The sequence below is a fragment of the Taudactylus pleione genome, unplaced genomic scaffold (genome assembly GCF_031769625.1).
Source record: "Taudactylus pleione unplaced genomic scaffold, aTauple2 ptg000139l, whole genome shotgun sequence".
NCBI classification, from domain to species: Eukaryota; Metazoa; Chordata; class Amphibia; order Anura; family Myobatrachidae; genus Taudactylus; species Taudactylus pleione.
The window spans coordinates 6,208,438-6,234,363 of NW_028284541.1; the positions used below are offsets into that span (position 1 = coordinate 6,208,438).

Below are 25,926 nucleotides of genomic sequence, written 5' to 3' on the forward strand. Positions count from 1 at the left end.
AGCGAATATTACAGCATTTAAAACATAAATTTCATTCTTTTTTTTTTTTTTATTATTTTCTTTTGTGGCCTTATTATACAAAGGAACTACATTGATGTCTACGATATGATTCGGATAATCTAGTATTGTGTGTTTCAAATGTTCATCGATCTATCTATATATCTATTTTTTGTGTTTTGTTTTCTTTCTAAAACTACAATGATTAAATAGTTCTAAAACAAAGTTTGTGGTGTTTGCACATCGTGGAAAATTGACTATGGGTCTTGGCGTCATTGTATTAAAATGAACCTAATCCACCACATATAAGGGATCATTTTCAATGCAGAAATATTTCCAGCCATAGCAGATTTCGGGTATGATCCAGTTAGGAGCAAATAAAAGAGAGAGCAATTTGCTCCTGCAACAAATCATGATGCCATGCAAGGGGCTTGCCAATGCATTTTGCGTAGAGTACAAGCCAGCAGAGGGCGCCGTGAGTAGCTTCCTGCTGAGATCTGTACGGCCAAAATTAAGCTCCAGCTCAACCACACAGAGGAGGACAGGGTAGAAAAGACCCCAGGGCCCTATACTCTGCCTCTGGCCCGCACTGGTGACCCCTCTCACCTCAGGAGCCCACCAAGAAATAAGTGAGACGCCAGGGGGCGCGATGTTCTGCTTACCCCCTGTAATGGGGTCCAGTGGCAAAAGCAGGATTTCTAGAGGGAGGTTTCCAAATGCTTGATTTTAGAGTGAGTGTGGCCAGTCCATGAAGAGGGTAGAATTAGCACTAAAACAGCTTTAATATGTGTCATACAAAGTGTTTTGTGTATCATAATTCCAGCATATACAGGACCAGTGATCACAATAAGCCATTATATGCGGCCATAGAGCCATCCTGCCTAAGCTGAATGTTTTTATTTTAGATGTGGGCGCCATTCCATAGCATTAGAGCAAGTCCGGGAGTCTGGGGGAGCAGCAAAAGAACCTAGCACTGCCCTGGACATATATGTACATATTGGGCTCTATAGCAGTGCATCCCTAACAGTGCATGTTTTCCAAATCCCCTAATTGGTGCACAGGTGTATTTATTACTGGCTGATACATGTTAAAAGATCCACAGGTGGTGCTATATATTTCATTTCTGATACTGAGAAGAACGTGCAGCGCTAATAAATTTCCATTATATTACTATTTCTAATGTGGTCATGGTGTGGGCTGGGGAGGGGGGTTTCCAGGCAGATGGAAACCCCCCCTGCGTTTGCCTATGGGGTTGGATAAATCTCTTCCCAACCTTATATCTCTCTCTGCAAAGGTGCAAATTGCTCCTTTTATTGATTTGCTATTAACTCTGAATCAGCCATTTTACACCTATTTTTTGGGTTAAGCTCAAACATAACCCCATCTCACATATTGATGGTTCATTGTCACAGATGCTTTATACAAGATTCTGCAAATGTGTAATCTAAGACTTTTATCTGGAAGCACTGTCAGCGTCATCCCAAAGTACTGCACAAAATAGCACTGTTGAACCAGACCCTTAAATATATAAATCTTCCCTCCTATATTGGTTTTCCCCCTATTTAAGACAAAACAATAAAGGTCTTTGATTTTATTTTAAACGTCTCCATATTTAATTAATGTTTACATCTGTGCATGTTAATAGCGTCTTTATATAATTTGCACCATGTTCATTTTATCACGTCTGCACCCGCAAGAACAAATGACATTTTGACATTAGTGGCCATAATGCACCTTTTGTGCTTCTCCCCGCATTCAGTCTCCCTATGCCTGCACAGGCCTGTCCATCTGCATCAGGAAATGTGCAATTTCACATCTGCAGTTAGGACCGTGTTGTCATTCTAATCACTGCACACATTAATAAAAATAGGTACTGGTATCAGTGGTGGGAATAGTGAGTGGTGGGTCCCGGTGCAAAAATTTGCTTTGGCCTCCAAACCCCCCTGACTGTCACGTATGTTTTTTTAAAATTTACTTTAAATATGAAACTCACTCTCGCTTATTTTAATGCTGCAGCAACTGTTTAGTGCACACAAAGTGGAGTGCAGGGCAGGAACCAGAAACGCAGTACGTGGCTGGTTCTGCTCTGCTGGGCTCGCAGGGGCAGGGCAGCCACTGTACTGTAGCGCACTGTAGTCTATCAGTCTGACTCATTGTTAGTACTGCTGATAATTCCGCTGGTTGCCGGACCCTTCATTACAGTGGGCCCCAGTCATACTTGCCGAATTTACAGAACTACACCCCAGGAGAAGCCCGGAGAGGAAATTCTACTTACAACTTTGGGGGCGGGGACTGTAGACATCATTAGGCCCCGTCCCATAACAGGAAATGGCAGCGATTCGCGGCTCCGAGAGGAGGGGGCAGGGCTATGTGATTCACCTCATTTTAGCCCCGCCCCCTCCCTATGGACCCGTGAATTCCCCCTAAAATTTACGCATCCTGCTCACATCACTAGGAAGTGGGTAGGATGTTGGAGATCTGCCTACACTTTTGGGGGTGCTGGGGGGCTACACGAAAAATGAGGAGCCTCCCGCAGCTTCTGGGAGAGTAGACAAGTATATCCCCAGTGCAATTCATTGGCTACACGGCCTATAGTTCAGCCCCTGACTGGTATATGATGCTACAATAAACAAACTTCTTATCTGCTGTCTCTCCACATTTTCCTGCATCGTTCATGAGAAAGCTCCATTGAGAATGATTGAAATGACACAACATAATATCACTACTAAAGTAAAAACTGATGGCTATGCCAGTTCTAAGTGTACTATTGGGTTAGGAAATGTTTATCCATGGTGACTAATCTACTTAAATGCACAGATGCCTGGATTAAATGGTTTCTCTTCTCTCAACTCAGTTTGCACGTGCGTAGTTCACAAGCGCTGCCACCAGCTGATCGTCACCGCCTGCACCTGCATGAGCAACCCGGCTAAAGTGGAAAAAAAGGTGACGTATGATGGGGTTTTTTTACTCTTCACACTGTTCTGGTCTCGGCATCTTGTTCTCAGAAAACCACATCCTGTCTCTCAGTCTAAAAGCTTCTTTTTTTTTTTTTATTAAGTCAAAATCCCCCTAGTACCTATAGTTAGACACTGTGGGTCTAATTCTGAGTTGGAAGCAGAGCAAAAAAAAAAATGCAAGTAACTGCACTTGCAGGTGGGGCAGATGTAAAATGAGCAGGGAGATTTAGATTTGGGAGTCCTAGCTCCAATCTAAATAGCAGTGTCAAAATAAAGCCAACATTTAGGCTCATTAAATCAGGGCATGGCACTTGCCCACGTCACGATGGCTGCGTGGCCACGCCACAAGACCATAGACTGTCCCTTTATACTCTCTGCTTCACTTCAACTACTAAATTCACTGCCATGGACACCAGTTCACACTTTTGCCCAGTTGCATCCTGGGAAGCATGTGGGGCAAAATGCTATGGTCCATGGGGAATGCATAGTTTTCACCACCCAATGGGAAGAGTTTGGATCACTAAGGATGCTTCTTGCTAAATGCAGATTAGGTGCATCAGTTTGCTCAGTTTTGCAGAAACAAGGTTTCACTTTATGGCATGGGATTATGTAACCCCTTCTTGATGTATGGCTGATTATAAACACGTCCATTTATTGAGTATAAACCTTAAACGTTATAATCGCAGCTAGTTCTTCAAATATACAGTTTATAAAATGTTAATACATTTAGTGACTTACTATATAAAACATTAAAATAGTTGTATGATGTGAAATGAATAACTATAGAAAACACTGTTAATAAATACATAAATATGAGATTTAGGTGGATATTTATCATAGTTGAGGTGCTGCCCTTGCCCATAGAAATCAATATCTTCCTATCATTATATTACTGTCAGGGGCAGAACTATGGGAGACAATGGAGGCGCCTGCCGCTAGGCTCCAGCTCTGAATGGGCACCTCCCTCCATTGTCCACAATATATTTACCCCACTTAGGGCTGTTACTATGTACCCGGAGTGTACCGTCACCTTCCCGGCACCTGAGAAGCCACCATACACTAGTGGAGAGTTCTGTATCTGACCATCAGCTGCTGCCTTCGTCTATCTATAGCCTGTCCCTACTCATTAGCGTCACTGCTCCTCAGCCGCTCGGCAGAGCCGTAACTAGACTTTTTGGTGCCCTGTGCCAGAAAGAGCATTGGCGCCCCCCTCATTTTTTAAAGGGACATAATGCACCAAAAAAAGGGGAATGACCTCATGGGGAAGGGCCAGGGAAAAGATAGGGGAGGCCAGGAGATGCTGGGGATGAAATAAGAGGAAGCTACAAGTGAGAATGATAATAAACAGAAATTTGATAGGCCCAAACAGCGCCCCCTGACCTGTGGTGGGCCCATGGCACCGACCGCACTACCCTAGCTACGGCCCTGCCGCTCGGACCCGTGCAGCATTTCCGGTGCATCCCCTCATCAACAACTCCCCGTCCCACTGTTATTTTCCTCTCCATCAGGAGGACTCTGAGCCTAATGCTAATTGCACCATACAGGTCACTATCTTATCTGTGACTAATGCATACAGTGCATACAGATGTGTCCACATACATCTATCCTCCATGCGACACATAACTTTTGAGAGCAGAGTGGCTCAGTAGTGCCGAGCATATTTTTGTGCAAATTTTTCCCTTCAAATGATCCTTATTCGCACAGCAATGCGAATAGGAGGCACAAGCAGCTTTCGCTGATTAAAATGATATGTGGCATGCCTATATTCTGTGTGCAACTGCCGGTGTATCTGCATGCAAGATGCTACATTACAGTGTCAGCGGCTGTTACGGGGGGGGGAGGACCAAATTATAACTTGCCTCCGGGCGTCTGCGATGAATTTACGCCACTGATTACTGTACTAGATGATAATTGATAACTAGAATCTGATCTCCCTTTAGCCTCATAACATGGTCAAAGATTTAATTATTAAGGCTCGAAGATATATGAATCTTACAAATGGCTTACTATAGAAAAGTGTTATAAAAATAAAAATACCCAGGAATTTACATAATCTATAATAAAACGGAGTGCTGCTAAAAATGATGTCATCACGAGTGTCAGCGATACACAAGAGAGAATGAAGGGGCGTTGATAGAGGGAGTTTGTGGAGAGAGGAGGAGACGTGGGGTGGGTGAGAGAAAAGGAAGGATAGAGAGAAGTGTGGGTAGACAAAGAGAGCGGGTGGACACAGACCATAAATAAATGAAAGTTTGGCAATGCCGGGCATTACAGATAGTTTTCTCGTAATCTTCAAACTGTCTATTCGGCAGAAAACTTTGTCATTGTAAACCTGCTGTGTGACTATATAAAATTAAATTGTAAGACTTTTGTGAAACTTTTTGCACGCAGATGTCTTTGCTGCTTCTTTTATGTAGCAGTAACAATGTGTTCTGTTATTAGATCTTTGAACAGCGGTTTGGTATCAATTTACCTCACAAATTCCATTATCACAATTACAAAATGCTGACATTTTGTGACCATTGCGGATCTCTGTTATGGGGGCTGTTGAAGCAAGGACTACAGTGTAAAAGTAAGAATTTAATTAATTTTTCTTTTCCAAATCGTGTAGAAAAATATAATGTAACATGTTATTATAACAAAGTGCATGTGAGAGTGTTTGTTTCAAATTCTATAGAAATGTTTTTGAGGCAATCCCTGATGGTTGACTCCTTTATAGGGAGAGATAACCCTCAGGCCTTGGAGCAGAGTTTATAACTGTACACTTTAAACCTTCTATCGTCTGAGGGGTGCCTCCACCATATAATAAAACACATACTTAAATAAACCATATGAAATAAAAGACTCGGAGACATGCGATTTGGCAGAATAATTTGTTAGCTATTTATTAAAATTATATAACTAATATTAAATTAACCTTAACTGATAGTAAGTATGGTGGCAAAGAAAGGACGGCAAAAATCGTCCTACTCCAACCTTTCCCAGCACAGACATGCATAGCCAGCGGACACCGCCCAAGGTGCACAGCAACCAAGAACTAAACCAATGTCAACAATAGGTATCCACTCAACCCTCTAACATGACTACCCACCCGGTAGGATGATGACCCTGCCCCCGGCAGGGTGATCCAGCAAACTAATAAGTCAACGAAGGTGATCACACTCAAAGACTATAATACTAAAAACAGAACCAATTTGCACCCTAAGTGGCGATCTGACGTTCTTTCCTGCCACAAAAACAGCTAACTGCAAAAAATCCCACCAAACCACATAGGGAAGGAGAGTGGGAAGATGGGAACAAAAGAGGCTTTGTCTCAGCTCACACAGCCTCACATACCTAAGTAAACACACACATGCCTATCCCAATAGGACAAATTCAGTCACATGGTGTTACACAAGCCAGCCCCCAGACTTGAGGTTTAACCCACTCGGTTCTCATACAATCACTCTGTTTATCTTATCATTAGAAAGTGCTGTAAATGATTTGTATGCTTTGTATAAGGCTCCACAAAGCAAAGATGGAAGTGCGTATGACCACAGTTAACCCGCACTTATATTGGAAGTAAAATAAAGCAGCCGCCCGTAACATTGGTCCAAAGTTATTGAATGTAGGAAGATTTCAGAGCTGCATTACCACCTAGGAAACATTCTTTTCATTTAATCTTTACTGGTCCTAGTCCAATAATTTTTCCTCTTTACCTCATGACTATCATTGGATCCTCCCCCTTCTACCTTTTATCCTTCTCATTACTCATTTCCAACTTTTAACCCTTTTACTGAGTCTATCCCTTTCTGTCATCATTCACCCTTCTATTACCTCCCCCCCAAGTGCCTAACCCTAATCCCCCCTCTAAGTGCCTGAACCTAACCCCCCCCCTTCCCCGCCGCCTAAACCTAAGTACCCTGGGGAGGTGCCCAACACCAACCTCCCCCGGGGGTGCCTAACCCTAACCCCCCCTTCCCCTGGCCTAAACCTAACCCTCCCGGGGGGGTGCCTGACCCTAAGTCCCCCCCGGGGACCCTAAACCTAACCCTCCCCGCGCGGCTGTCCGCACCCAGTGCCCGGCTTACCTTCGATCGGGATGCCGGGATCCTGGCGTAGGTAAAATGACAGGCATCGAGATTTCGACGTCTGTCTAATCCCGGCAAGGGTTAAATGACAGTCGGGAAGCCGGCGGTTGGAATTCCCTCCGTCGGCTTCCCAACTGCATCCCCAATGGGCTACTGAATGTTGGCACTTTTGCCTCTTTAGAATATCTCCCACCAATGTCGCTCTCTGTCAGCTGTTGCATCATTGTTAACATTTTACTATTGTAAATGCAGAATTGCCTCACTGAAGATTACAAATCTGCTCAGCAGCGAACACTGACAACTTGTCATGTTTAATATCTTTCCAATGTCTTGAACATATCTTGTATTTTTAAAATTCAGCAACAACAGCATTTGAAACCAGACTGCATGCAGTGTGTAATGGTGGTGTGTTCTTTATTCTATCATCTTTTTGTTTTACAGTATGCAAAATGAATATACACAAGCGTTGTGAGGCAAACGTGGCACTTAACTGCGGAGTGAATTCAGTGGAGCTAGCGAACACTTTGGCGGGGATGGGGTTACAGCCTGGGAATATTGCCTTCACACGGGTAAGCAATGGGGGAGATAGGGCGCAACCAGAAATAAATAATGTATCGTTTTCCATTCTTTCCAAACGCTCACGGGATAAGGTGAATATATTACAGAGCAGATATGGAGCCAGGAATTCTGTTCATTGTCAAGTACAGTGACACAAAGAAGCAGTAAATATTTCTTTATCTTTTTTTTCCACTTTTCTTTGATGAGAAAGGAAAAAGTTGAAATACAGGAGGTGTCCTTGCTCATCAGTCCGCAGTACGCCATGCAGCACAATATGCCTGGCGTGAGTGTTCCGTCAGGTGCCGTGAAACTTTGCTGGTGTTGGGTATCTTTTTTTGGCCGAAAATGTGTCCAAGTCGACATGCGATGTGACTAGGACGTCCCAGGAGACTGTGCTGATTAATTTGATATGTGACACTTGTATATCTTTGGCACAAAAACAGACAGATATTCAGGGTGTGCAGTCCAGGATTCTTTCCTATACACTTGTATATCTTTGTATATCTTTGTGTAACTAGCTGTGTAAACGGAACTTGGACTGGAAAAAAGCTGTGGTCACTGCATCGTAGCGTTTCGTATGCTGATTGAGAGACTGAGTCGCACACAGATATACAAGTGTTAATCATCAATTTAATCCGCACAGTATCCAGCGACTTATGGTGCATTCACACGGTCAGATGAATGATTTGAACGATTTCAGACGGTATTAAAATGAATGGAATCGTCCAAATCTAACTGCAAACATCAGATGTCAGATGTCGTTATCTGACAAACGGGAACGCGCATCATTCATCGTTTCAGTTACACATGTCAGATTTTCTTTCAGATATGAGCGATTGAACGATATTTACAATCATTATCGTTCAGATCTGACAGAAAATCCGACCGTGTGTATGCACCAATAACCGTATTTTCTGCAAATTTTTGTCAAAAAAGACACCCGGCGCTAGCAGATTCTCACTCGACCAGGCGCGCTGAGAGGGTAAGTTTGGCGTGACTGCAGCAAAGGCGAGTGAGGACACATCTGATCTGTTGCAGAATACTTCCCAATACATCCACAAGATGGCAGCCAATGACAGCATTTGTTGTCTATATTCTGAAAACAGACCTGTTATCTTTTCGTGATGTAGTGAATATGTTGCCGCACGGGATGCCGGCTGTCAAAATACTGGCGCCGGAATCCAGACCCACGGTCAGAACACCGGCGCCAGAATCCCGAAATCAGTTGAGAAGTCGATGCCGGAATCCCGACAGCCGGCATCCTGAAGGTAAGTATAGCAGCCGGGTTAGCTTTACGGTGCTTAGGGGGGTAGGTTTAGCCTCCACCGAGAGGGTTAAGGTTAGGCTGCTCGGGGGGGGGGGTTAGGGTTAGGATGCTAGAAAGGAGGGTTAGGGTGTGAAGGGTTACAATGCTTACGGACTCCTGCCGGGATTCTAAGCATCGAGATGCCGCTGACAGTGTTTTGACGGTTAGCATCCCGACTGCCGGTCTCCCATACCCAACCCCACAACAGTGGTTTAGACTTGTAAGTTTGGTAACTTCATAGATTCACAATTTGAGCTGTTGCTTTGCCGTGTAAATCTATCACAGTTCAATTTTTTTTCTTTAACTATACATACAGACCCACTATTTCATCCAAGCCTTTCAGCTCTCATCTTAACTTGCTGCTACATACTCCTCTCTCCCTGCCTACCCCATCTGTTTCACCCCTGTCTGTCTGTCCCTCCCCCTTAGAATGTAAGCTCCTATGAGCAGGGCCCTCTACCATCTTGTGCTTCTCCTTACTCTACCTCCATCTACTTCTTACTCTCTACCAGGGCACCTAACACTTGGTTGCTTTGCATTGTTGCTTATCTGGGTGTTATGGTCGCGAATGCAGCAATGTATATTATCCATGCCCTGTATTGTATTGTATTGTACTGTAAGTCACTGTAAATCTATTTATGTACTTTGTAAGGCGCTGCGGAACACTTGTGGCGCCATATAAATAAACGATAATAATAATAATATACTGCCTTTCTGTAATAATTTAATTAAGTCAAAGGATAATGAGAGCAAATCACATATAAACAACTTCTTCCACAATAAATTAAGAACTGAAAAAAATAGTATAGTTTACAAAAAATCAAGCTGTTATAGATTTTCAAGGCAAAGCAACAGCTCAGATTTTTCCCAAACTTACTGTATAAGCCTAAACCACTGTCTCATATTTTATATTAATTCCAATTTTACTTTTTATGTGTGTACATTTACTGGCTTTCACATTTAAGACTCACTGTACAGTTAAAGTAATATATCATGTGAAGGTGCACATAGCTGATGATAATGTAGAAGTATTTATACATTGGTTTATCTAGTTCGTTTCCACTGTTTTTCATTACTGTAAACATTTTTCTGTCTATGTGAAATTCCAATGAGCATAATAAACCCATACTATAATATATAAATATTTATATATGTGTGTGTGTACGTGTGTAGTGTACACACAAACACACTGGTAGAAGGAAAAATGGGCAAGTGTAAGGATCTGAGCGACTTTGACAAGGGCCAAATTGTGATGGCTAGACTACTGGGTCAGAGCGTCTTACATTAGGCCACGTCCCCAGGAATTACTGGGGCCCAGCCAGGCTCTCTGCCCTGCCCAGTGTGCAGTGGTTGGTACCTACCAAAAGTGGTCCAAGGAAGGAAGGAAAACCAGTGAACCGGCGACAGGGTCATGGACGCCCAAGGCTCATTGACGTGCGTGGTGAGCGAAGACTAGCCCACCTGATCCTTCCCACAGAAGAGCTACTGTAACACAAATGGCTGAAAAAGTTAATGCTGGCTACATTAGAAAGGTGTCAGAACACACAGTGCATAGCAGTTTGCTGCATATGGGGCTGTGTAGCAGCAGACCTGTCATAGTGCCCATTCTGACCCCTGTCCACTGCCAAAAGCATGTAACCTTGGAGCAATGGAAGAAGGTGGCTTGGTCTGATGTATCACGTTTTCTTTAGCCTCTGGTCAATCCAGAGGCCAGCGTTCCACAGCAGGGGTTGGAGGCGGAGCGCCCCTAGAAATGGCCCTGTATTCCCTGATAGTAGTGGCCTCTTTCAAATGGCTGTAGAGAGCTGGCCCAGGCCACATTACTAACGGGGTCGTGGCCTAGTCATAGAACGAGTGGCCACCCCCCTTAGAAAAAAAACCCTATTTGCTGCGAGCTGGGGAGGGGGCGCTGTGATTAGTGTGATCGCTCCTCCCCCACAGGCAGAGGAGAGGAGACTGCTGCTGCGAGCAGCGTGTGCTGGGCTGCTGACAGCTAAGAGGTGGGTGGCGGGGGCAGCGTCTAACCCCGGCCATTCCAACAAGCCCGTGCAATTAGTACCCGCCCCCCTCTCTGCGCCCCTGCTCTTTCAGCAGGGTAATGCGCTCTGCCACACTGCAAAAATGATCAGCAATGGTTTGAGGGACCTGACCAAGAGTTCAAGGTGTTGACTTGGCCTCCAAATTCCCCAGGTCTCAATCCGATTGAGCATCTGCGGGATGTGCTGGAAAAAACAAGTCCGAGCCATGGAGGCACCACCTCACAGCTTACAGGACTTAAAGGATCTGCTGCTAACGTCCTGGTTCCAGTACATCCTCAGAGGCCTCAATGGGTCGGGACTGTTTTGGCGGCACAAGAGGGACCTACACAATATTAGAGGTTGTTTTAATGTTATGACTGATCGATGTTTATATATATATGTGTGTATCTATATTATTGCATTGCATGGGTACTGTACAGAAGTAATATTACTAATCCCTAATTAGTAAATACCTTTACAATGCGTTTTATAGCATTCAGACAAGAGCCCCGCCCGATCAGAAAACGGCACAGAAGATGACAATCACTCCAACACATCTTCACAGTACAAATTTGGAATAGAGGATTTCGCCTTCATTCGTGTGCTGGGGAAAGGCAGTTTTGGAAAGGTTGGTACACTTCGCATCAGAATGACCTGAATGGGGGAGGTGACTTACTTGCTAGGAAGGAGATGTATTTGACTCCTAGAACTGAACATATCTTTTGCAGGAAATCCTGGAGGATATAGCACTGATACAGTCAGCCAAATAGGACTGACACTGTGAGAAGAAGTGCTGCTTTATAACATATTAGGGGTCTATTTACTAAGCAGTGTTAGGAAAAGTGATAAGGTGCCAGCCAATCAGCTCCTAACTGCCATCTCACAGGCTGTGTTTGAAAAATGACAGTTGGGAGCTGATTGGCTGGCACCTTGTCACTTTTCACTTCTCCTAACACTGCTTCGTAAATAGACCCCATAATCATGCATACAGGACCGTACAGAGCCTGGCCGATCCCGGGTAAAGGTGGGGGTGTGGCCTAATCACTGGAGGCGTGACCACGTCCCCTTGAAAAATAAATTAAAAAAATATCACTTTTGCAGCGCCGGGGAGGGCGGCGCTGTAAGCCCACCAGCCTAGCCGCGAGCAGTATCACACTGCAGCCCAGCACAAGCTGTGTGCTGAGCTGCTGTGAGGGAGGGGGGGGGCGACGCCGGACCCTGTCCCCGCCAGACCACTCTAGCAGGCCCGGGTAAACTGTACCCGCTCCCCCCCCTCTCGGCGCCCATGCACGCATATCCATATCACAAGTTATCAATGAAGATGGCACTAATCCTAGTGATCGGTGATGCAGATTAGTTGCATCATTTATTTATTTACATCTAATAACAGATATACCTGTAGTGTTAACACCTTGCTGAAAGATACAGTAGCAAGGAAACAGCCCCCTTTGTGGCGCTGTAGCCCCAATTCTGTATTTTAACTGTCCCATTCCATCAAATGGGTAAAGACTGTTATTTACACGTGTATGATTACTCAGGTGGAGATGTGTCAAATCTTCGAGAAATAAAGTGGAGTAGTTGCCCATAGCAACCGATCAGCTTCTAAAGCTGCATACACGGGAGATGTTCTGTATGAACAATATTGGTGAAAGATTTCCCTTGAACTTTCTGTAGTGCAGGACACATGATATTGGGTGTACTGTACACATGGATTGATATCGTTCAGTGAAGTCATCCTGCCACATCTCTGAACAGGCAATTCTTGATGATATCGTTCAAGTTGGCCTGCATGTACGGACGACCAAAGTTATGGTTATCAGCCATCGGGAGCACCCATCGTTGGTCGTTCATTGCATACACGGAATGATATGAACAATATATCGTTGAACGATATCGAGATCTTGTCCAGTGTGTATGCACCTTCACTCATTTTATAGACTTCGCTAGATGAATGATGGATAAAAGCTGGTTGCTATGGGCAATTTCTCCACTTTATGTCTCTCAAAGGTTTGACAAATCTCCCCTTTAGTGATGAGTGAAACATAATGGAAGCAGCAATGAGTAACTGTATTTAGGCCACACTGTGAAAATTGTCATTTATACAACACCCTGTGGGTTAGAAATAATGAATTCACCTATAGAGGACTAATGGATCCTGCTTGTGTAAGGACAGATATGTGAACCTATTTGCACTTCTTCATAGAAACCGTTCCCAACAATTATTGTAGTAATAGTATGTTGTTCAATGGAAATGACATGTGTGGAACTCTCCTGGTTCTATTGTGTCAGACAAAATGATGTGCAAAATATATAAATGTTCAACTATATGCAGTAAATGTTGTTGGTATAAATGCAGGTTCGAGAAAAATGTAAATATATTTTGTTTTGTATGTAAATGCCTTAGTGTAACCCAATGCATAGAACAAGCAGGTAACCAATAACAGCTATAAATACCAATCATATGATACTAGTAGAAGTAGTTATATGAACATACATAAATAAAAACAGACCATTGCTAGAGAAAGACACTTTCATTTCTTGGATTTATAGTAGCGGGTCCTCTAAAGCCTGAAATGTGGCCAAAACTCTGAAAACCCTAATTTTTGGAGTTTTGACCGCATTCCCATATGTACCAAGCTCCAGAATGTGATGCATTCTGTAGCTTGGACCAGTAAGCAATGCCATCTGCAGATGGCGTTTCCTAATAGAAGCATGTGCAGAGGAACTTCTGTGTCATAGACCTGGAAGACCCTCTATTGCAAAGGACCCCGGCCCGTGTTAGTTATCACTAGGGTGGTGGGAGGTGCGGAGTGCCGGCTCCCTCACTGTGACAGGAGCTGAGTGCTGCACTTAGTGCTACAGTGCAGCACCCGACTCCTGTCACTGAGGGGGAGCCTGCACCTTGGTGTCACCCCTCGGCGGGTGTGGCCCGCACCCCCCTTGTGACGCCACTGGCTACACAGATGACTGAGGTTCACGCAGATGATCTGATGCCGCATCCTCGGACGCAGCATCGGATCAGATAAGACGGCAGGAGGCGTCTATTTACACAAGAGCTTTCCTGCGCAATTAGCATATTATGTACCATATCCGCTGCATACAAGGATGCAGCAGCTGTATGATCTGCGTCCATCTCTGAATCAGGCCCCTAGTACTGGAGCAGTAAACACTTCCCAGTAGTCTCTCCTTGGGGCAGTTACAGATGTGTCCCGACTCCTCATACATATATATTCCATGCGCTACAAGTAGCGTTACACATAATGCGTGAGCACCATGTGACTTGGTAGTGCCGACTGTCTTTTCGTGTGGCTTATTTCCTTACAATGCATCTTATTTGCAAAGCGATGCGGATGGGATGCACAAGCAGCATCTGCTGATTACAATGATATGCGGCATGCCTGTATTCTGTGTGTGACTGCGGGTGTACATGCATGGGAAATGCTACGTTACAGTGTGGCAGTCACACACAGAATATAGGCATGCCCCATATCACCTCCTTTTTACATCTCCTTGCGAATAAGACGCATTTTAAGGGAATAAGTTGCACAAAAAGATGCGTGGGGTTACCGAGCCGCGCCACGGCATGGCCTGACTAGAAGGGCTGTTTAACGCGCAATGAGACTAGATGTATGTAGACGCACCTGTATGTTCATACCAACACAACACCTTAAAGAAAACATAATAAAAAGGTCACCATTCAAGAACACAAGATCTAAATACTCTGAGATACTGTACATGGATCATTTAGTTTGTACAAAGAACAAGTCTGTTAACTAACTCGCACTAACTAACAAAACTAGCTGACCAAACCGCTTTCTCCTATCCTGGCTGCCTGTACAGGTGGCTGAGCATCTGAAGTCTGGGAACAGTGGCAGTGCTTGTTTGGGTGCATGAGACGAACTGCCCCCCAAAATGAAGGGTCTTGCCCAAAGTTGCTGTTTAGGTTTTGAATAAAAAACCTAAATTATATAATACTGTATGTGTAATATACGTATGTGATGCTATAATATATCAGGCACTAGTTTCATTGTTTTACTAATAAAAGACGCCATTAAAACTTTCAGCATTGCTGACCATTGCATTTGTTCCCATATCTGTGATTTATTATTTTGTCCTGCAAGAAGCTCCCTATACAGATTTTTAAATAAACCCTGTCCAAATAAAGCATTGATCTAACAATTTTACCTCCGTAATCTTGTCAAATTAATGTGATTTTATGTAAGCAGTGTTCTAGTCTCTTACAAAATGCTGCAGAAACCTTAATACCTTCCCCAGTGTTGGCAGTTATGTTATTTGTTGTATTTGGTCTGATTCAGGTTTGCAGATAAATTGTCTCTGCTAATCTAGTTTTGGTTCCTGATCTCTAATTAGAAAGTAGCTAAAGTGGGTCATGCGATTTACATTCTGTAAATAACAAATTGCACTGTGGCAGAAATGATTGTGACGAGTTTAATTGCATGGTAATTAAAATAAAATCTTCATAATTATTACATTAGTGTTATAAGCTTCCTTGCGTTGGCTGACTGTGAGAAAGAACCAATGAGGTTTGTTTAATGGAAAAAAGGGTACACATCAATTAGTGCATTATAATTATATTAGGCACATGACAAAAGGTGACGGTTTCACTTTAGGGCCAATCTCTCTCCTCTTGTTTTAATCAGGGTCACTTGGTTAATAAAAACTTCACTTAAACTGTAATGTTCTGCTAAACTATGATCTTAAAAGATCAAAGTGCCAGCAAATGTATTTTTCTGCTACGTTCAGTGAGTGAAAGAGAACACACAAGGTTATTTAGGAGAGTAAGAAAACATGGTCAGCTTTGGATCTGCTGTACACCCGGTAGGAAATGAAGGTGCAGATTAGGTGCACCAATGTCCTACGTTATTTTAAAGTGCATAAATGAATTAGCGTTTTGCTGAGCTAGATAAATGCAATGAGATAAAGAGAATGCAAATGGCAGGAAAGCTATTATCACTTCACAAAAGGACTTTTGCATCAGTTCAGAACTTGTGGTCATTAGGTCTTGCCCTATGCTTTTTTAATGGAATCAACAATGCAATAAACAGTTTAATATACATACTGTTACCACATATATAAAGGTACCTCACTCTTATCACTGTATATATCTCCAGTGTTGGCTGTAATTAAATATTGTATCAGAATTTGGTATGAGGGGGTCACTTTGTATGAATTTTAAGGCAGTGCACCGTGAGGGATGTAACGGCCCATGATTATCTATTGTACTTCGAAGGCTAAAGGAAATGGCCATGGCACTCTATCACTGTAGCATATTTTAAAATATTCCAGTCAGCCATTTTGTGACCTGAACGTATAGGCTGCAGTGCAGTTCCTATATCAGACCAGACAAAATGGCTGCCTATATGACTGTGTGGGTGCACTGTAGGGTTGTTGAGAATTAAAAAAAAATAGCATTTATAGTTATACACAGTATAAGGAACCATTCAGGATCTCCCAAAAATCTGTCCTTACAAAAATACAGAGTTTGTTCATCGTATAACAAATGATTATTCATTTATCCAACACAGAGAGAGAGTCTTGGCCTGATTTAGAGGTGCACATTATTGCAGCCGTAACTACGTCTTTATGCTAATGCGTGGCCAATGGTATTCGTACAGAGATGCCCACTGGCTGAGGCGCTAATCTGCCATTGTGTGAATTAAGATGCACCACCAGAAGCATCAATTTACACCATCAAACATTGCACCAATCCTAAAGAGGAGCAGATTATCCGTCTGAACATGGCTGCCTGTATCAGTGCAGTTGCGTCTGGCTAGCCACACCCTGTTACCTCACAAGACTGCCCACTGAAATCCCCAGCTCCAAATTTGTTCTGCAGCTCCTGGCGGTCACCATCATCTCGCATGCGCAGACCGAAAACATTTGCCACTTGCATTTGGCATCCACGTTACATGCACCTCTGAATCAGGCCCACTGTGAGGTCATTGACTAAGAGGAGAAATATGCCTCTACCCCCATGAAATTATTTATTGCCTTCCAGATGGAATTGGGGATTGTTGATAGCGTAAAAATGCTACTTATTCGTACAGCCTACTAGCTCTAGGACCACCCCTTCAATGGCGTATCGATAATGGGATTAGGGTGTGTGGTGGGGCCCTGGGTCCAGTGTGGGCCCACATCGCACACCCTGCAATCATATATAGTTATACTTTCCTCTCTGCAGTCCTCAGTGCCGGGCCAGCTCTGCAAAGCAGCAAAAATCACAGGTGCCGCCCACTTTTCCAGTGACTTGCGCATACACACTAGAGATGTCCCCAAGAGTAAGCCACAGGTGCTCCATTTTCCCAGAGACCCACACATGCACAGTAGATTCTGGCACCATGTTAGATCTGCTGTACTGCCAGTGAGGAGGGGGCCTGCACTGAGTCTGCACAAGGGCCCTTTCCTCTCTTAAAACGCCCCTGCATCCCTTCATTAATTTCAATAGTTTTTTATGCTCAAATACGAATTGTTTGAACTTTATTTGTGCCTTAAATGAATAAAGGGGACATTTATACTGTACGTATTAAATGTGTCACTGTCCTACATTTGAATGTCATTATAAAAATGGGAATGAGCCTTATAAAGAGCAGAAGGGATGACTCATTTGGAAGTATAGGCCAAAGCCTAGTTCCAGTCACCCACAATGAGGTGCAAAAATTAAGTCACCGAATGGTGGTCCCCATATGCTGTCCCCAACTAACCAGAGAATGCTCCAATAACTTAACTCTCTCCAACCTCTCGCGTCTACAGCCAAATTAGCCAGTGATCTGGGCTGAGCAGGCAGCCGCAGATGTGCTAGTTTTGGGCTTTTAGAAGCTACGTTAGTTCATGCAAATCTGCTCTTTAGACTGACTACATCTCTAGATGATTTGGCTACAAGTGCCAGATTAAATTCCACATATCTGGTTGTTTAATGGTTTGGGCTAAGAGGTACAGGGGTCTATTTACTAAGCAGTGTTAGGAGACAGAGTGAAAAGTGATAAGAAAGTGATAAGGTACCAGCCAATCAGCTCCCAACTGTAATTTTTCAAACACAGCCTGTGAGATGATAGTTAGGAGCTGATTGGCTGGCACCTTATCACTTTTCACTCTGTCTCCTAACACTGCTTAGTAAATAGACCCCTTAATAACCTCTCACCCCTAAACAAACGCTGATAAGGACAAGTTTTACATTCTCTGTGATTAAATTCCATTTAAAATCCTCATTTATAGCAGTATCAACCTGGTCAGATCTGTAAAGTGCAGGACATAGAAAAATAAGAATAACAAAGCAATACGAATAAATATATATTTCTGGTGAGATCATGTGCAAGTCCCATTACCACTAAGTATATGTTTCTTGCTTCTCCCTTATTATCTAAGTCACGTCTTGACCTAATGCACAACGTATCATGGCTGTAACATCTTTGGTCTGTTCGTCAGGTGATGCTGGCAAAGTCTAGAGAATCCGATAGCCTGTACGCAGTGAAGGTGCTAAAGAAGGATGTGATTCTCCAGGACGATGATGTGGAATGCACCATGACCGAGAAGCGCATTCTGTCCCTGGCGTGTAATCACCCGTTCCTCACACAGCTCTTCTGCTGCTTCCAGACTCCGGTGAGTCCCTTGTACAACACTTACAGATGTTTAGTAATGAGCAAATCTCATTCCAGCTGCAGGGACGTTGCTAGCAATCTCACAGACCCATTCGTAGTATCTCCTGCCATGCACATGATGTAAAGGTACAAGTGGCACTGATCACGTAGGAGATTTCTAACTGTTAAAACTTTACTGCGGTTGGAATCTTACAACAGTTATTTTAATTAAGTTGCTATAACTGTATTAAAGCTTTATGTAGACAATTTGTTTTACGTGGCCTGGTGGAGGAGAATCCTGCTCAATACTCCTGGTCACCGGGTGCCAAGCCGCTCGGCTGCCCATCTGACGGGAGGTTTGTTACAATCACTTGTACTTTCTGTTTGCCACGTTTGTTTTACCTACTTCTATAAACTATTGATCTGCCACCAAAAGATCAAAGGGGGTGTATATTCCCAAAATCTGAACGTATGTCATATGCATGTAATCACGAGTGTAATAGTGGCTTTCTGTCCATGGAACCTGTAATACAATAGAATTTTCATTTAATGACTCAGAAACTCTTATTCCCATGGGACACGTTTGCCCAGCATCTAAGAGCCAGACTGTGTCTTCAGTTGATTGAGTCCCAATTCAGTAAACTTGTTAGCACAGAAGTAACGGTAATATGAAGTATTGGAAAATAAACATTTGAAGATACAGATTATAATTGTATTGTACATGTTCTTATAAGATTATTAGCAGTAAAGAAAATTACCAGTATATTTTTAAGGTCTTTTCCCTTGTGAATCATTTGTTTCTATAACCTAGTGCACAGGATATAAGCAGAAACTGGTCAATTTTGTCCCCACTACTCTTGTTGAGGGTATAAGAAAATGTAATGATTAGTGTCCAGCAGGGGGTGCAATTGCATAAAGATAAACACTGTTTGCTGTGCTCCTGGATTATTTATAATTTGTACCAGTCCCCGCTGCTATAGTCTATAACTATACAGTATTTTGGTATCAAATTCCATTTGTCTAGCACCTTCTGGAAGATAATATCTAGAATCTGATTGGTTGCTATGGGCAATATATATGCACTTCTAAAAATCTGCACATTAGTAAACTTTGGCTTTGATCATGTGAGAGATTGGTAGCTGAATTACTGCCTATTTAGTCCATAAACCACACCGATGTGGGGATTTAGATGTGGCTTTGCCTTTAAAAAAAAAAAAACACTTTAAATCCTGGGACAAAAATCGCAGAACAATCTGCACTTATGCAAAATCGGACGATCATATATAAATGTGAGGGGGAGTCTAGTAACGCAATGATGATAAGTGCAGCATAGTAACTGAGGGAGACATTAGGGAAGATCCTTCCTGAACACAGACCTGGACAAATGATTTAAACTTGTTTTATGTTCAATTCCAGAGTAGTTCTGTCTAGACGGCCATGTGCTGTAGTATAGTGACAGTGGGCCTGCTCAGAGATTGACGCTATTGGCACCACTGCGTCGTTTTTGTGCGAAAATATGTGTAAACAGACGCCCACTGCAGCCTTCTGTGATCCGCTGCCGCATCCACAGACGCAATATCTAATTACCATTGCAAGATCGGGGCAGGCATCGACCAGCTTAGTAATGCTAAGATTGCTCAGAATGGCCGCCACATGTCCGCTGCCGAGGCCAGTAATTCTGCCTCGGAAGACGCAGTCACTGGCCTCGACGCTCCCGTTTTACGCAGTGATCCCTGTCTCCTCCTCCAAACGGCTGCAGCCTGTCAATCATGCTGCGGGCACCCCCACACAGCATCCAGAGCTGCAGCAGCAACGCGGCCGGCGCAGTTAAAAAAAAATTAATAATAAGACATCGGACATCTGCGACCGAATCGGTCCAGCGTCCATCTCTGAATTAGGCCCAATATTCTATATATACGTTTACTAACCATGACTGACCTGTTTCTGCTGCTGAACTAAATGTCAATATTAGGCTGATCATTCCTGCCCTAGTCCTCTGCTCGCCTTTGCTTGTTGTATATATAGAATGTACTTGGAGTAATTGTAAACCACAAGGGATGCGCCCATTTCATAATGCCAAGTTTCAGAATCCCGTGGGCACCTCATGTACAGCAGAGATCAGGAGCTTTACAAGGCCGCTGCTGACAGCTTCAAGCAAATGACTTCAGTCTAATGTATCGGTATCTTACAGCATGGGGAATGTCAGGTCATCATTTGAGAATGCCTGAAAGTCACCCTTAGACCTCTATAGTACATAGAGATTTCAGCAAGTCATATGTTACACCTATGGATTACTAGGTGGTGCTGTAAGGGCAGAGCCAGTGCACTTATGGGATATATTTAGAATGTTGTGATTCTGTCCCTCTTATTCTTAGGGACTTGGCACCCAGGCTAATACTATAAGGGAAAACATGTATTGAAAGCTACACTTCTGGCCATTGTCCCCATTACCCCTGTGGCCGGAGCCCAACCACACGTGCCTGAAATGTCCGCTGCGGCACTAAAGTGTTGACCCTCTTGCCACTGCACCATTTTTAAAGGGACAGTGTAGTCGCAGGACACCATGTACTGTAGATTTATGGGTGATATTGTATTTTACCATCTTGTATTTAAAGTGCTGTGCGCAGTTTTGAAATTGGGGAAACATGTTGGAGTGTACAGACTATGCACTTATAGAAATGGGACATTTGGAGACAAACTGCTCTGTAGACATCCTCACATAGGGACTGATATGGTAATTGCCCTAAGCCTGGCAGTGGAGGGTTGGTGTTGGCTGAACAAGCCTTCTCTTTGAAATGCGCTGCAGAGGTCTCCGCTGTGTCTCTGTGTAAAATACCCAGCAAGTTTGGGAAAAACTATTTTTGTTTTTAAGAAGCTCCTATTGGGTGGAACTTCCTGAGAACTAACAAAGTGTTAAGATTGTAAATAAGCCAAACTGGTTTTACTCATAGATATGTGAAAGGATAAATGCAATTGAAATTTGTGTTATATTAACCTTTTGAGAGACAGTATATACTAACTCAACTCACTTTGTGCTTTAGGAAAGCCAACTGTTTTTTGGGTGGTAACGAGGAAATTTTGTTAGTTCCTTTAAAATGTACGATGTGTTTATTTCTATTTTGTGAGCTAGCATGATTGGCTAAAAGAAACACAGGGCAGATTTACCCCTGTGGTATTGTGTGTAAGAATGGGATAAAAAGGGGCATGTGAGCCCTGTGTATGTGTGTATCTTTTTGGACATCAAGAACTACTGTAACATCTTTGTATGCTGTGATACCCCCAAGGGGAAGAGTATTTATTTTTTAAAGACTAATTTGAGCAATAAACATCTTGCCATTACAACGACTGCATCTGAATCCTGCGACCACAGAATTGCACCAAACGCTATTCCTTTCCCCGGTTGTTCTGAATGGAGCCCAGTATCTCCAAGCTCAAGCCCTCTGCCAGCTACCGTGCAGAGCCTGTTCCATTGTGAGGGATCAGGGGGAATCAGCCGACACCAATCAGGAGGTATGGCCGCAGCTCATCGACGCATGCGCAGCAGATGCGGTTACGAACGCCGATTGTAGGAGTTTGGTAGTGGCAGCAATGTTACATGCCCACTGCGCAGTGGGCGGAGTCAGTAACAGGCGGTTACTGACGGTAAGAGGGAATCCCTGAGATCCAGTGGGGATCGAAGTTAATCAGTGATTGGGCGGCAAGTGAGGTAATCCGGTTACAACCCCTTGAATTACTGAGCATTTGCATAGCTTGGGAAAAATTCTAATACTAATGCTAGGGATTCATAGGGGGCGATTCAATTCAACGCGAATTGAACAGCGCCGGGAGCTCTTCAATTCTGTGCGCTATGTGGTCGTAGAATGCCGGTTATCGTGCCTTAACAAGGGTGTTAAGGTGCGTTAACAGGCATTCTCTGACCAAAGTGCCAGGCGCGCTGCTGTTAGCGTCGTGCTAAGCAGAAAAACAGCTGTGCGCCCGGCACTTTGGTCGGATTTCTCCTGGCATCCCCAGGGGGGTGCCAGAAGAAATCCTTAGCGCGCCCAAGCAGCGCGGTGTTTCAACATCGCGTTGAATTGAATTCCCCCCATAGTGTTCTGCTAATAAACACTTTTATTGAGTGTTTGTGATGAGTTGTAAAGTAAACAACCAATCATATCCACCAAAGTTGCTTCAACTACCGCGCCTCCTCTCTCATTGGCTGTTTGTGATACATTTTATGCTTCCTGATTATTAGCTGCAACACATCACCACTAAGTTTCCGCATTTCTCAAATGGTAATATTGAAATTTGAGATTTTCATGCTTGTTTTTGTTTTGTTTTTTTACAATGGTTTATCCTTAAGGTCAGATGTTGGAAATAGTCAGATTTTCAAAATATTGCAGAACATTGTTTGCAAGATTTTGGATGTCATACATTCTTTATATCTCTGGAGAGTTATTACATTGTTGCTGTTCATGTTTGTAGATACCGGTAAGGAGGTCTGTATGTAGGTGTTTCCTTTGCACAGTGTTGAGCAGTGTTATTGTTTCCTGTTTATTCATCTGATTATAGACCCCTACAAAATATTCTGAGGTGTCATCGCCATAGTATACAGACTGTAACACAATGTGCACATGAGACGGGAGTGGGATCTAATAAAGAAACATGTTTAACTACCTGCCAGTTACTCGTGTGATAAGTGAAACAGGGGAGGGCAAATGAAGGAAGCAGAGGTGGGGGTAAACTATTTTATTCAATACACAAAACATATACATACAAACAACATGTGAACATGATATCAAATACTTCCACTAATCATCTAATGGGCCCCATCCTTCTGTGATGGATTGCTGCGATGCTGCAACTCGGCACTGCGGGATCGCAGAAATCTAACATGTTGGATTTTGCCGATTTGACGATCGCGATCAAAAAATGATTGCGATCGTCAAATCGCCAACATTTAACATGGCAAATGTCTGCGATCCGGCAACCGATCGCAGAACATCGATGGTGGATGATCGGAAGTTTCCGATGGGCGATAGGAAATTTCCAATCGCATCCCTGCATCGCGACGATCCGTCGCAGATGTATGGCCACCTTAAGATGTGAGGCTGTCTGTGGCCACAGATTGGTATATAATTGTAACCTGGTATCAGTAAATCACGTGCATTAATCAACTTTATTAATGAATAGGACTCATGCTATCCTGGCTAGTGGGTTAATTACTATTGTTCTTTGTGGGTTATTTGTATCTCAGGTCTCCAAGGGATATTGCCATCACAGCGTCAAATCCTCCTCCCCAAACAAAGCATAAGAAATTAGGCCCATTCAAAATACACTGATCACTCACTGGAGGTTGCAGTTAAAGATGTATGCAAGACCCTTTGCTGCTGTTCTGTATACTTAGGGCCTGATTCAGACCCACTCGCGAGCGGCTGTCCGCTCGCAAGTGGGTCGATGTTATGCACTGAGCATGCGCACGACGGAGGGAGCTCCGTCGTGCGCATGCGCCAGACGCGACGAGCGAAGGAAAGTCCTTCGCTCGTTGTGTCTGATCAAAGGGGGCGTGCTGTCAATGTTGATTGACAGCACGCCCCCTTTGGTGGGCGTGCCGGGGGCGTGCCTCCCTGACGGGGGCGTTCCCACGGGAACGCCTCCCGTCAGAAGCCGGCCCACTGACATCACTAGTGATGTCAGTGGGAGTGATTTTGGCTCTGATAGAGCCAAAATCACTCCGGAGCTTGCGGTTGAAAACCTCAACCGCAGGCTCCGGCTCGCAAATTCGATGGTCGCGATGGTCTCGACCATCGCGACCATCACAATGCACGCTCGTATAGCCTGTGGGTGGTGACCCACAGCTATACGAGCGTCCAGGAGGACACTCCATGAAAATGGAGGCCGGCCCTCATTCAGATGCTCCTCCCCAAACAAAGCATAAGAAATTAGGCCCATTCAAAATACACTGATCACTCACTGGAGGTTGCAGTTAAAGATGTATGCAAGACCCTTTGCTGCTGTTCTGTATACTTAGGGCCTGATTCAGACCCACTCGCGAGCGGCTGTCCGCTCGCAAGTGGGTCGATGTTATGCACTGAGCATGCGCACGACGGAGGGAGCTCCGTCGTGCGCATGCGCCAGACGCGACGAGCGAAGGAAAGTCCTTCGCTCGTTGTGTCCGATCAAAGGGGGCGTGCTGTCAATGTTGATTGACAGCACGCCCCCTTTGGTGGGCGTGCCTCCCTGACGGGGGCGTTCCCACGGGAACGCCTCCCGTCAGAAGCCGGCCCACTGACATCACTAGTGATGTCAGTGGGAGTGATTTTGGCTCTGATAGAGCCAAAATCACTCCGGAGCTTGCGGTTGAAAACCTCAACCGCAGGCTCCGGCTCGCAAATTCGATGGTCGCGATGGTCTCGACCATCGCGACCATCACAATGCACGCTCGTATAGCCTGTGGGTGGTGACCCACAGCTATACGAGCGTCCAGGAGGACGCTCCATGAAAATGGAGGCCGGCCCTCATTCAGAGCGTGCGCTCTGCTCAGAGCGTACGGCTCTGAATGAGGGCCTTAGTGTATTCGCATATAAGGGCCGATTTCATTTAATTTTCATATGTGTGGAAAAATGATAGAAAGCAGAAAAATAAGTAGCGTAGTTAAATTTGGGGTACATGAAATGGGTACTAGTGCATGTTGATGTCTCTAAAATTAAGATTAAAAAAAACTATAAAATATGCGTGCTGCAGCCTCCTTCAATCTCAAAAACACCTGTCTCATCCATATAGCCCCCCAAAATACCAGGCCCCCCACTTTTTTACCCATTTTCCAATACTTTTACATTTTCCTCCCATAAATGACATGTCATTCTTGGGGTATTTTTAAAAAAATTAAATCATTTTTTTTGACTGATTAGTCATTAAGGGGGGTGCCCAAAGGGTTCTGAATGAATTCCCACATTTGCACCCCAAACTAGCGATTTTGCACTTCCAATTCGCCTGCCTATATGTGGAGAAACTTTTTAGCCTATTTTTACATGTAAAGTTTTCACGTAGGCGAAAACGTCCTGGAATTGAATACGGAGAAAAGTAGAAAACACGGGAAAAGTGCAAATCGGTGAAAACTTTTCACCAAACTGCACTTTTCGCAGCTAATTGAATCTGGCCTTAAGCCGGATAGTTTTAACATTTAGACTAATGATGTAAATGGCTGTATGCTACAGGAGCATACCTATGTATCAACTTAATCTGAGGTTCTCACACCATGGTAATCCGTTTATTGGTGGGAGAGATTCCTGGTCCTGCATAGTGTTCACCTGCAGTTATTAAAGTGCTGATGCGTTATTCTGACTCTATGGTTGTGGCCTTATCAGAGGAATTCTAATGTAAGATAAATAATTGTTATTTAAGCTATAACAAACAATTTTATGTGACTTCTGGGAAACTTCTTGA

At 43.9% G+C, this 25,926-nt stretch overlaps 1 protein-coding gene across 1 annotated transcript in view; it reads left to right on the forward strand.

Annotated features, from left to right (window-relative positions):
* PRKCH (protein kinase C eta) overlaps window positions 1-25,926 on the forward strand; it is a 204,083-nt gene that overhangs the window by 102,719 nt on the left and 75,438 nt on the right. Inside the window, exons 5-9 of the mRNA XM_088473768.1 lie at window positions 2,852-2,940; window positions 5,397-5,526; window positions 7,466-7,593; window positions 11,400-11,534; window positions 18,350-18,523. Coding sequence (XP_088329894.1) covers window positions 2,852-2,940; window positions 5,397-5,526; window positions 7,466-7,593; window positions 11,400-11,534; window positions 18,350-18,523 — 656 coding nt within the window. The remainder of the gene's footprint in view (window positions 1-2,851; window positions 2,941-5,396; window positions 5,527-7,465; window positions 7,594-11,399; window positions 11,535-18,349; window positions 18,524-25,926) is intronic.